Source organism: Meriones unguiculatus, chromosome 8 (genome assembly GCF_030254825.1).
Source record: "Meriones unguiculatus strain TT.TT164.6M chromosome 8, Bangor_MerUng_6.1, whole genome shotgun sequence".
NCBI lineage: Eukaryota > Metazoa > Chordata > Mammalia > Rodentia > Muridae > Meriones > Meriones unguiculatus.
The window spans coordinates 4,350,938-4,362,876 of record NC_083356.1 but is presented as its reverse complement, the minus strand read 5'-3'; the positions used below and the strand labels follow the sequence as shown (position 1 = coordinate 4,362,876).

At 53.2% G+C, this 11,939-nt stretch overlaps 1 protein-coding gene across 14 annotated transcripts in view; it reads right to left on the bottom strand.

Moving 5' to 3' along the window:
* Positions 1–105: 105 nt before the first annotated feature.
* Kmt2d (lysine methyltransferase 2D) overlaps positions 106–11,939 on the bottom strand; it is a 40,039-nt gene continuing 28,205 nt past the window's right edge. For 7 of the 14 annotated variants that reach the window (XM_060388657.1, XM_060388662.1, XM_060388661.1 and 4 more), the window contains 16 exons: positions 11,732–11,872; positions 11,438–11,605; positions 11,122–11,281; positions 10,418–10,493; positions 10,100–10,275; positions 9,857–9,987; positions 9,201–9,336; positions 8,999–9,126; positions 7,707–8,847; positions 5,781–5,917; positions 5,558–5,688; positions 5,040–5,087; positions 3,621–3,906; positions 3,366–3,439; positions 3,168–3,276; positions 106–3,030 (listed from right to left, as the gene is read on the bottom strand). In XM_060388657.1, the coding sequence (XP_060244640.1) occupies positions 2,938–3,030; positions 3,168–3,276; positions 3,366–3,439; positions 3,621–3,906; positions 5,040–5,087; positions 5,558–5,688; positions 5,781–5,917; positions 7,707–8,847; positions 8,999–9,126; positions 9,201–9,336; positions 9,857–9,987; positions 10,100–10,275; positions 10,418–10,493; positions 11,122–11,281; positions 11,438–11,605; positions 11,732–11,872 (3,135 nt within the window). In that variant the 3' untranslated portion in view covers positions 106–2,937. The remainder of the gene's footprint in view (positions 3,031–3,167; positions 3,277–3,365; positions 3,440–3,620; positions 3,907–5,039; positions 5,088–5,557; positions 5,689–5,780; positions 5,918–7,706; positions 8,848–8,998; positions 9,127–9,200; positions 9,337–9,856; positions 9,988–10,099; positions 10,276–10,417; positions 10,494–11,121; positions 11,282–11,437; positions 11,606–11,731; positions 11,873–11,939) is intronic. The other 7 variants (XM_021634991.2, XM_021634995.2, XM_021634996.2 and 4 more) reach the window with 5 other exon arrangements.

Genomic DNA, 11,939 nt, shown 5'->3' with positions numbered 1-11,939 from the left:
CCCACCCTTCCGGCTGTGGCGGAGCCTGGCTTGGATAACCTCCCTCCCCTCGGTCTCCAGGACCTTAGTAGCTGGCTAGCGGCGAGGGTCATGGGACGGAGGCGCTTGTATTTAAAATGTTCTTTTTTTATTTGTCGTTTAAAAACAAACTTTGAAGAAGCAAAATCCAAAACTTGCCCTTTGCCTCTCGCAACATAAAATTATGTACAGTTCAGAATGATCGCTGATACAAAACATGCCAAGGACAGGGGCGCTGGGGGTGGAGGAAGAGAGAGCGCTTTAAAAAAGGGAACCATTTCATCCGTTGTTACGAAGGACCAACCTTGCTGTACAGGATACACACAACACAAAATAAAGTTCTTCACGGGATTCACACTTGTCAGCGATTTATTTTTTTAAAAAGGGGGAGGGTCCTGGAGGTGAGGGTAGAAGGTAAAGGGGAGAAACTGAAAATTGAGTATGTGCAAGTGTAAACCAACCCAAAATACAAACACAGGGGGTGGGATTCTGATGCAATTATACAGGCGGGGTACTCTAAAAAAGAAAAAAAAAAGAAAAAAAAAAAAAAAGAAAAAAAAAAAACAACCAAAATTCCAACCTTGTAGCGTGGGTCTGAGTTATAGTTTATATAAAAATTAAAAACTGTATAAGGTTCCGTCACTAAATTCTACAGGACTATCGGATACCTAGCATATGCATACAAAGTCTGCCCCTTCTCCTTTCCCAGTTCTGGGGCCCGAGCCCCAACCAGAGCCTGACTCAAAGCAGACAACCCCCCCCCCAATGCCGAGACCTTTCAGCTCTGTGGCTTCGGGGACAGCAGCCCAGTTTTCCCACTGTCTGATCTAATTACAATGGTTTCTGTGGGAGTGTGTAGGGGGAGTTGTTACTCTCTTAACATTTACAGCTTGAAACAGTTGAAAAAGCAGCTTAAAAAAAAAAAAGGCCAGAAAAAAAAAGAAAAAACCAAGAAAAAAAAATCTCCCTACCCCCATCAAGCCACAATCCCCCAAATTTAAAACAAAACAAAAGCCTAAAATCACAACAGCAACCGTGCTACCCCTCCAGCAGGCCTGCGCATTTGCCACCATCCAGCCCATCTCTACAATCCAGATAATCTGATTCTTGAAAATATTAATTACAAAATGCCCTTCGCCCACAGCCCCTAGGAGAGAACTGCATATAAGCTTCATTTTCATCCCCTCGGCTCCTTACCAGAGAGGGGTCTGAGGCCTCACACACCCTCTACCCTACCACCACCCGCAGGAAGAGGTTCAACTGCAGCACAAGCTTGGGCAGAAAAAGGAAGGAAAAAGGAAGAGAAGGGTACCCATCACCCTCTGGCTCCCCCTGGGGCCAGCTCACTTTTGTGCGTTATAACATAGTCCAACTATACAACCGGGCTGAGAATCACCCAGCTTCTCTCTAACCCCCACCTTACAGCAGTCACAGCCAGGGGGTGGGGAAGGGGGGGTGAGGAAAGGGCGGTAGGTGGGGTAGTGGAGGGGGCCCCCCCACAAGGGGAGCTCCAAGTGTCCGCCCCACACCCCCCTACCATTTATAAACTGGTTTTGTAAAAAGAAAATAGATATATTTATATAGAATATATAAAGCACAAAAATTAGTAGTTTTACATTTGCTCTCCCCGGGGGTAGGGGGAGAGGGGAGGCTTCTCACCTCCGGCCAGCTCCCCCATGCCCCACAAGACTATGTACAATCCCATGTATAAATAGATAAATACCCCCCACCCCCCGCGCTGACACTAAGCTCCCCACCCCCACATCACCACCCACTCCCACCAGCCCAGCAGCAGTTTGGTGACTGAGGGAGAAGTGAGAGCTCCGGGCCACACCCTGCCTCGTCGGGTTGGGCACGCCACTCAGGGGAGCCCTCACCCTACCCCACACCCCGTCCAGGGGCTGGGGGCAAATGGGCTCAGGATGAGGCTGGGAAAACAGGAGAGAGATCCTGGTCCTAGGCTTAGCACACCCCTCCTGCCTCCATGTCCAGATGGAGAAAGAAGTTCTAGAGCAACTATGGACCAGTCATCCCCAATCTTTATCACCATTTGCCTCAACCACCATCCCATGCCCATAATTAAAAACAAAGATGGATTTTTGTTGTTGTTATTGTTGTTGTTTTCCTTCTCCTACCCCCTTTCCACCCACTAGAAGAGGGCAGTGAGGTGGGGGAGAGAGTTGGGGCAGTAGGGGGCTTGGAGAGGGTCTCACATTTCAAAACAGCAAAAAATCCAACACTTAAATGAGGTAGGTGTGGGTGCGGGGTCTCCTTGCCCGGCTTGCCCAGCTTGCCCTCCTGGGCATCTGGATGCCTCTTTCCCATCATGTTGCATTTGTCAGAGTGGAAAACAAGGAAACACAACCCATAGAGAGACAGAAACACAGAGGAAAAGAGGGAGACAGAGACAGATAGAGAGGAAGGGATGGGGGTGAGGGTAGGGGCAGGACCCGGCAGGCAGGGCCAGGTGGGGACCCGGCCTTTGGGATTGTCAAGCTTAGTCAAGTCTCTTTGCAGCCTTGAGTTGGGCCAGAGAGGTTGGCGGAGGCAGCAGGGCTGTGAGGCCCCGCCACACATCCTCCTCCCTGCTCCCTGCTGCCTCCCAGACATTTCTGGGTAGTTCCCGGCCCATATCCCCCTCAAACCTGAGATGCCCAGCGGCTGCTTCTGTCTGTCCCCTCCTGGAGCCGGGGGCAGATGCCAGCCTAAGGGCCGGTGGCAGGGAAGAAGGCTGTCCCTGGCACCCAGGGTAGGCTTGGCCTAGGGTCCTCCGCCCCAGCCTCCTTCTCCAGGGGCTCCGGCTGGCCGGCAGCCCCAGCCCTGGGTCCTGGCTCTGGCTGCTACCTCTCTTCCCCCTCATCCCTTTCAGGGAAGAGGCGGGGGTGGGGGGACTCCCCTGCCTGGTAGCCTCAAAGCTTCTTAGTTCATCCACTTCCTACAGTTCCAGGCTCCACAGTGACAGGGGATCTTGTGCTGATCGTCCTCAAAATCAAACTGATAGTCATAGGTCAGCTGAAAAAAAAAAAAAAAAAAAAAAAGGACAAAAATCAAGGTATGCTTGATGAGGAAAAGCATGGGGCCATGATGCCTTGGAACCCAGAACCTGGCCCAGCCCCTGGGAGTGACAGGGGAAAATCATCTTTTCTCACCTCCTCTCCTTTGGGGATTCGCCGGCTGGAGATGATAATGATTTTGTCCTCCTTGTCAAATGTCACAACCTCTGCTACACAGTTAGGGGCACAGGAGTGGTTAATGTACCTGGATGGCAGGACAGAGTCAGCATCAGCGATACCAGGAGACACCCACAAAGCGGCCAACTCGAGACACTTAAATCCTTCCTCTCTCACCTGGCAGGGCCTCCTGTCAAGGTAGCATCGATCACATGCTCGTTGTTTATCCGAAACATGTAGATGCCTCGATTCTAGAACGGCAGAAGTTGTGGAAAGAACAAGGATGTCAGGAAGCAAACTCAGGCAGTGGGCTTACCTGACCTGACCAAATCTCTCCCGCAGTTCTCCAACTACCCACTCGACCCAAGCCTGCCCCTTGCTCCTTGGCAGAGGGGACTTCCTGTCACGCCAGTCCCCAGCCAGCCGTAGTACCTGCTCCTCATAGATTTTCTCCCGCCGATTGGCCACCTCATTGCGGATGATGGTGCCAATGTACTCGATGACCATGGTGTGCTTTTCTAGGTCCTTGGCTGCGTAGAGCCCTAGGCCCTGGATGCGGGAGCGAGCCAGGTAGACGTTGTTCTTCCACTCAGTGCGCAGGCGCCGATACTGAGACGACTTGGAGTGCACGAACTGCTTGCTGTACGGGGTGTTGGTCTCGCCTGTGAAGGTGCTCTGATAGGCCTTAGACATGCTGGTGCTGTTCAGGGTGTGGGGCCTGGGAGGCGATACAGTCCATGACAACACAGACCAAGCACACATCGCCCGCCTCCTCCCTGGGAACACAAAGTGCTACCTAGGGATACGTCAATCAGCAAGTACGACAAGTGCCTGCTGCCTTGGGAGGGGCGTAGAGGCACCTGGGTCTCAGCTTGCAAGAGGCAGCGACTCACTGCTGAGACCCTTCTTGGACGTCCTGGGTAGCGGAGAATACCCAGGACAGGGAGGAGGTATGGAGAGGGAAGAGGCACCAATTCCCCTACACTGAGCCTGCTCTCCCATTTCCTATTTCCTACCACCCTCCTGCCAAACCATGCTCAAGGCCATACTCTTTGAGGTCCCCAAGTAGCCCAGGCCCAGAATTTAAGCTGATGGTTTGCTCAATCATGAGTCCTACCTCCTGCACATGCTACACGCCCTGAAAATGGGGGCATCTGTACCAGAGTAGCTCCATCTGACTTTTAAGTGGCTGTGAAGATGGTGCAGCCAGAAGATGGCACCCTCGCCTCCCTTCAGACCGTCCCGCTCTGCAGCTCAGCACTGGGCTGGGCGGACGGCTCAGTGCAGGGGAATGACTGCTACCCGGCGGGAGCCTTTCACCACCCTGGGGCGCCAGCCAAGTCTTGCCCAGAGCAGTGGTTTTCAAACGCTTGGGATGCTTTCTGTTTTATTTAGCACATTCTTTTGTTTGGCAAAATATTAGCTGCAAGTCCAATCCACAGGTGGAAATGGTTCCTCCGGCAAGTCCAATCTTAGGGTAGAGCCACCGCACAGAAGGGCCAAGTCTGCCCACCGGCTTCTGTGATCTGGGCTTCAAGAACGCACGTGCTTACAGTTTGAAAACCACTGTTGTACAGCATCAGGACTAGGGCTAACTAGGGTAGAGTGCTCGACGTTCTAGGACAGCCTTCGAGCCGCCAAAGGCCTTCATGGAGAGCCCTGCTGCCATGGATTCTGCCTCCCTCTACCCCAGGACCAAGGTTAGGCTGCTGTGGTGCAGAGAGACCAACAACCCACAGGTTAAGAGGAGGGTCTAGTCCCAGCTGAGTGACCTTTATTGAGTCACGCAGTCTTTCTGGGCCTCAGTTTTCTCAGCTATAAAGTGGGGATCATACCACCTGCCCTACCTACCTCATAAGGTTGTTGTGAGGATCAAATGAGATAATGGATGTGAAAACGCTTTGAAAAAAAAAGTATAAAGTGCTATACAAATGTAAGGCTGTATTATTTTTCTATAAAACTTCTAATTAGTTACTTCTAAATGAATTCAGCTTTGGAAAGGGAAGGTACCCTAGCACTCAGGGGTGTCTGAAGTCTGGGAGTATCACCGGCCCCTCTGGAAGCAAACCAAAGAAGAAAGAAGTGACCAGCTCCCTTATACATTTCACCATTGTCTAGACCAAGAACCGCCCCAGCAGCCGTCCCAGGGTACCCAAGAGCTCTCTGTCCTCTTTCCCTGGTCAACCCAGGACAAGTAGGGAAGAGGAAAGGGATACCCCGGAGCAGCCATATACCTCTAAACAGGTCTATGGGTGACTCCCCAGGTTCTTGGAAACAACTCTGATCTGCATCTCAAACCCTTAGAACGCAGCCAGACAGTCCTACCCACATCCGCACCTCCAGCCCACGGCCCAGCCGCATAAGCTCACCGTTTGTAGTGTGTGAGGATTTTAGGTTCTGATCTGGCACAGCCGGTGGGGTTGATCATGAGTGGCAGTTCCATCAGGGGGTGGCGGCCGTAGCGGAATAAATAGTTCTGACAGCTCTCCACCCCAGGTAGCTGTGGGCATAGGGATTGCAGCCTCAGCTCCTCGGAGACGGACAAGTACGCCCAGTGCCCACCTTGCTCCCAGCTCCTTGCCACTTGCTTACCGACTCGGCTATTCGAAGCACGGCGTGCACCGTCAGCCCAAAGAGTTCCTCGCCTTTCAGGTACTCGGGGAAGAGCCTCAGCATGTCAGCTTCTTTTCTCATGGCAGCCACAGGCTCAATGATGCGGTTCCACACAGCTGGACGAGAGACAGATGACAGCACGCTTCAGAATAACATTTGCTCACCCACCTCTGGCCCACAGCCCCATTCCTGCACTCTACTTTCTGCCACATGGCCTTCACTTCCCTGCGGCTCTTCAGGTCCCCCTCCTGGTTTCCTACAAGTCCCAGAAAAAGATTGGTACAGGGCCCAAAGACCTAGCAAAAGGCACAGTTCTTTCTGAGTGAGTATACATACTTTGGAGTTGGGAAGATTATGCTGATGTTTGAGTAATGGCTGTGGGAGTTAAGCCAAATACCCAAGTTTCCTCACAAGACCCGGTCTCTGTCTACACTGCATACAGTGACAGCGTTCACCTCCCAGGGTTGCACGGACAGAACAGCCTCTATGAACCGCTCTACTAGCTGCACTGTGACACAGTCCACGCTCAACAGAACATACTTCCTGCTGCCTTATTTATCACCAACACAGAAACAAAGGCCAAAAAGGAACAGCCTTGGCAGTCAAGAGCAATGGCTGCTCCTCCAAAAGACCCGGGTTTGGTTCCCAGTACCCAGAGCCTGCTCATAATCATCCTTCTTTAATCTAGGCCCAGGGACTCCAACATACCCCCTTCTGGCCTCCAGGGGCACCGCACGTGTGCGATATACAGACATACATGCAGGAAAACACCCACACACACAAAAACTAAAACTGAAAAAAATTTTGAAGGGCATTAGGGGGGGCTGTAGCTCAGTGGTGTAAAAGTGATGTTCTAGTATGTCCAAAGTCCTGGGTTCCATCCCCAGCACCTCAAAAACAAAACTCTAAGAATTTTATATATGGGGGAAAAAGGAATTTAAAAAAAAAAAATGTGTGTAATAAACAATAGGATCTCAAAATATCATCATTGAACTGGGCTTGGAGGTGCACGCCTGTAATCCCAGTCCTCTGGAAGGAAGAGGCAGGCGGATCTCTGAGTTCGAGGCCAAACTGGTCTACAGAGTGAGTTCCAGGCCAGCCAAGGCTACAGAGAAACCCTGTCTCAAAGAGACAAAAGAAGAGATGGGAGGGAGGGGAAAAACCCTGTCTCAAAACACAAAAGCAAAAAAATTTAGGCTAGAGAGGTGGCCTGATGATTAAGAGCCCTGGCTGTTCTTCCAGAAGACCCAGGTTCAATTCCCAGCACCCACACAGTAGGTCATAATAGTCTGTAACTCATGCATACGGTACAGTGATATATGCATGGAAAAATACCAATACACAAAAAAATAAGTAAATAAAAACAAAACAAAAAAACAACAACAACAAAAAGCCAGCTGGCGGCAGTGCATGCCTTTAATCCCAGCACTCAGGAGACGGAGGCAGGAGGATCTCTGAGTTGGAGGCTAGCCTGGTCTACAGAGTCAGTCCCAGGACAACCTGGGCTACACAGAAAAACTCTGTTTTGAAAAAAACAAAACCCAACAATACCAAAGAAACAAAACAAAAAACCCATACACATACACACAACACACCATTTAATCTACAAAGCTTACTGGGGGTGGGGAAGCTAAAAGATTATTGGGTTGTTTTTTTTTTGTTTTTTTTTTTTTGAGAAAGTTTCCTCCTGTAGCCCAGGTTGGGCCCCAGTTCACTGCATAGCCGAGGATGACTTTGAACTCAGGATCTTCCTGCCTTAATCTCCCAAGTGTTGGGATCACAGGTGTGAGGCAGTTGCTTGGCTAATCGAAATATTTACAACTGCAAAGGTATTTAAAGTGACTGAGACTGAGCCCCAGTATCTGGGGTTTTTGAGATGGCGTGCTGCTTGAGGGAGGGGCCCACCTTGGGGAGACGCATCAGTGAAGACCAGATCGTCTAAACCCTGTTCAATGACTTTGATCACAAACTCAGGCCGTCCATTATTCTCGCTGATGGAGCAGCGGTAGCAGCAGCGGCGATTATTGGTGCGAAGACTCCAGTAGATGCGAGTGGCCTCGTAGCCCACAGGATAGAGGGCCGTGGCACTGTGGAAGTCAGCCATCTGGTGTGGGAGCAGCTGACCAATGGCATGAAACACAAGACCTCCTACCCGGAACATGTGCAGCCGCTCTCCCCGCTGGATGATGCTGGCAATCTGCTTCACCTCATCGCGCTCAATGTAGACCCTCCGGAAGACGGCAAATGAGCTCAGCTCCTGCTCACAGGGCCCCCTGATCTTGTGCATTGGGCACAGCATAGTCTTGTCCTTGAAGAACATGCACTTGGCACGGATGGCACAGGCAAAATGGTAGACGCTGGGGCAGCGCATGCGATTGCAGCTGCTAGTGGCACCAGTCCGCTGGCACAGGGAGCACTTGGTCAGCAGCCCTCGGTGCAGGGCAACCTCCACGTTCATCAGCGCCCCACCCTGGGTCTCATACACCTCCGTGGACCACAGGGCGCAGTTGAGGTGTACCCAGAGGTCCAGGTCAAGGTTGAGCAAGCGGGCCGGCCCATCGGTGGCACCGTCTCCCTCTTCGTGGCAAAAGCAGCAGCGCCGCATGTCCCGAGGCACCTTGTTCGGTCTCAAGGCCGTACCAAGCTGCTCCATGAACTCTGCCACCTCCCGCTCATCCTCTTGCCGGCCACTGCCCTTCTGGATAGTCAGCAGTAGCCGCAGCCGCTTCCAGCGTACCCCTTTCCACTTTTTGAGGCGTGGGGGACGGGAATCTTCGCTCTCTTCAGGGGGCCGGGCTCGGGGCTTAGGCCGGGCAGATTCAGGGGATGAAGCCAGTGGCAGAGGTGAAGGGATTGGTGGCTCAGCAGATGGCTCAGCCTGAAGTTCAACCATGGGCTCCGTGGGAGGGCTGGCAGGAGAGGGTGCTATGGGGGACGGAGGTGGGGAAGGTTCCTCAGGAGGAGGGGCGGAGAGCTGCCTCACGTCCAGGTTGGAGACATTGTAGGTGTAGCTGTGCTGGGTGGACGGCTCTGGGGCAGGACTCTCCTACGGGAGGGGGCCCTGGACGTTAGTGTCAAGTCTTCCGCTACTCAACCCTCCCTCCTCCCCACCAGCCTCCACTCCCTCAGAAGCCTACTGTCTTCTTTGCCCTAGGAGTACCTTCTTCCTAAAACTGACCCTCCTCTCCCAGACCCACCTGCTTCAAGAGGCTCAAGATGTCTAACTGGCTCTTGAGGGTGTAGCCAGGCAACACTGCATCAAACTGCTGCAGCCAGTCAGGTCCACTGTCCGGGCCCTTGCCACTCAAACCTTTTTCTTTTCCACCTATGGAAAGGAAAAGAATCAGTCTTCCCCCAGAAGCCCTCTCTGACCTGAAGGTGCTCTCCAGCTCTGCTCACCTCGGCCCTCAGCTTCCCCCTTCTTAGGCTCGAGGCCTGCCCTGGCAGGGCCATCTGGAAACAGCACCTCATAGGAGTTGGGGATCTTCATGCTCAGTAACTCCGCCACTGCAACCATCACACCATTCAGGTTCTGCTGGGGCAGAAGAAAGGATGGGACAGAACGTGTCAGCAGTGCCTGCGGGGAGCTCACAGCAAGCCCACTGCACAGGCGGTCAGCAGCCCGTTCCTCTGAGCTCGCCTCACACAGCCTTTCCTAAACCACAGCAGCTACACATAGGCGCTCCACAGAGGGAATGAGAATGGCAGTGTTTGCAAAGAAACCTGGACTGTCTGTCGTTTTAACTGTTTTCCACCTTTCTTAGACCACAGAACCCTGTACCAGGGCTCCACCTAATGTGACAGGAGGAGCAAGGTCTCGTAACATTTGTCACTTGACAGTCGGGTGGCTGTCTTTATCTGCGGGTGGTGAGCCCCGTGAGGGATTCCATCTCCCTCGCTGAGCCCACAGCACCTAGGCCAGCCTTTCAGACAAGCAGGAATTCAGGACGAATATTTGGACAGTTGTAATTTTTTTTTTTTTTAATCTAGACAAGCTCTGAAGACTGCCCTCTGACCCAAGACCTCTTTAGCCTCAAGGTACCCCTAGGACACACCTTGGCAGCAGCGGCAGAGACTGTCAGCATGACTGACACCTCACTTCCTTTGCCCTTTTCCCAAGCTGTACCAGGCAGCTTTCCAGGGACGTCCAGGTCAAGGGCCCCGTAAGGTTTGCTATCCGGGAAGACTGGGTGAAAAAGAGAGGGAAACTTGTAGAGATTCAGTCTCTTCCCACTACCACCCTGACTTCTGACAACCCAGCTACCCTGGACCTGGCCCAAGCCATGAGCAGCACATACCAGGGATGCTGGCACGCGGGATAATGGGGATGACAGGGGAGAGGGCCCGGCTGTCCTGCTCCCAGCGGCCAGAGCCCAGCTGAGGGAAACGTGGGGCTTCTTCCCCAAGGATGCTCTCAGGGGACGAAGCCGGCACGATGCTATCAGGAGAATCGCTGTCCTCATCACTCTCCATCCTGAAGCCAAATGCAAACAGGTGTTGGTACAGCCCCATGGATGCTCCCTCTGGGAGCTTAAGATCGGGAGGTGAGGCCATAACAGAAACCTGGCCCCAGCTAAGGAAATCCTAGGCCATCTGTCCTCCACCCTGTTCCCCACCTGACATCCTCAGTCTGATTGTGAGGGGGTGTAGGCAGAGCAGCCAGCAGGTCTAAACTCTTCACCTCGGCGGCATCTGAGGGCGGGGAGGGAGAAGAACAGTCGAGGTGAGTGTGGGGTGGAGGTGGTGCCCTGTCCCCAGCACGGCAGCTTCAACTAGCTACTGTGAGGGACTGTCCACTCAGCTAACAGACACTGAGCCTTCGCTGTGTGCCACTCGCACTTAAAGACAAGATCCCACTTCTGTAGCTGGGCCAGCTGCTTTCACACTCAGGACCCCTGCTGCCTGTCTTCAGCTCTGACAGGGACCAAGAGCCACCACACCACTCCTTATTTAAATCTTTTAGCAACTACTAGACGGATTTTACAGTGTCTAGTCTGTAGGGAGGAAATCAAGGCTCACAATCAAGTCCATCAAGCTCCTTGGTCTAAGTAACACAGCTACACACACTCGTGTGCTAGAGTGCAAATGTAGGACAGACTGTGGATGCTGGACTGTCTCTTCCCACAGCCTCCACTGGGCTCTGGCCCGTTGGCCTCCTCCCCTGCTGCTCTCGCAGACTCCAGAGGCCCGCCCTTGTCCTGAGCACACGTCACCGACGGGCCCTTCCCGCTGCGCGCCGCTGCACAGGTGCACAGGCAGCGCCCAACGCTTTCACTTCTGACGCCGTGTGGCAGGGCGCCACAGCGTGCCTGGAACTCACCCCTCAGTGTTCCCTCAGTGTCCTGGGCAGAGGCTGCGTCCTTGGGGTGCTCCCCCAGCTCGTCAGAGGGAGTGACACCGTTCACCATCTTCTGCTGCACCGATGGGGGTGGGGTGGGGGGCAGCGACGAGGGTGGTGTCGGCGGGTTACTCAGGTTATTCTGAGGGGCGGGGTGGGTGTTGTGTGCAAGGCGGCATGGGGAGACTGGTATAATCTCCTGGCCCCACGTTACATCAGCATCTTCCTCCAGCCTTTCATCCCCACCTCCAACCCCAAGAATTTCATTATTCCCAAGAAGTAATGTCATTTTTCTGACCTTGGTGAGCAGCTGGGCGTAGTAGTCAGGGCCGGTATGCAGAGCCCCACTTCCAAAGGACCCCCTGAGCTGGCTCTGCCCACTGACTAGGCAGCCACTGCCAAAGGGAGCAAAGAGGCTAAAATTGGCGGTGATGGTAGGCTCCGTCAGGGGAAGCTGGGACAGTTCCTAGGAGGGGCAAGATGGCAAAGCTGGAGAGCTGCAGCACTCACAGCTGCCCCTTCAGACCTCGGAGGACAGGCTACCCATCCCCTATCCAGGGATGAGACCATGGGACTGCTCCTTGGGGATCACCTGCTTTAGCTGTTTCAATAAGGCCTCGTTGGTCCTGACCCCGTCTTCTTTTCGCAGCTTCTTTCGGGAGCTCACCAATCTGTCGCTTGCCTTCTGTACCCGCTTAGGTTTCACCGACAAAGGCTTTCTTATGGCTGCATCCTAAACCAGAGAAGCCCTGTGAAGGCCACTGCCCTGCTCATTTGACCTCCACAATGAGAGGCACCAC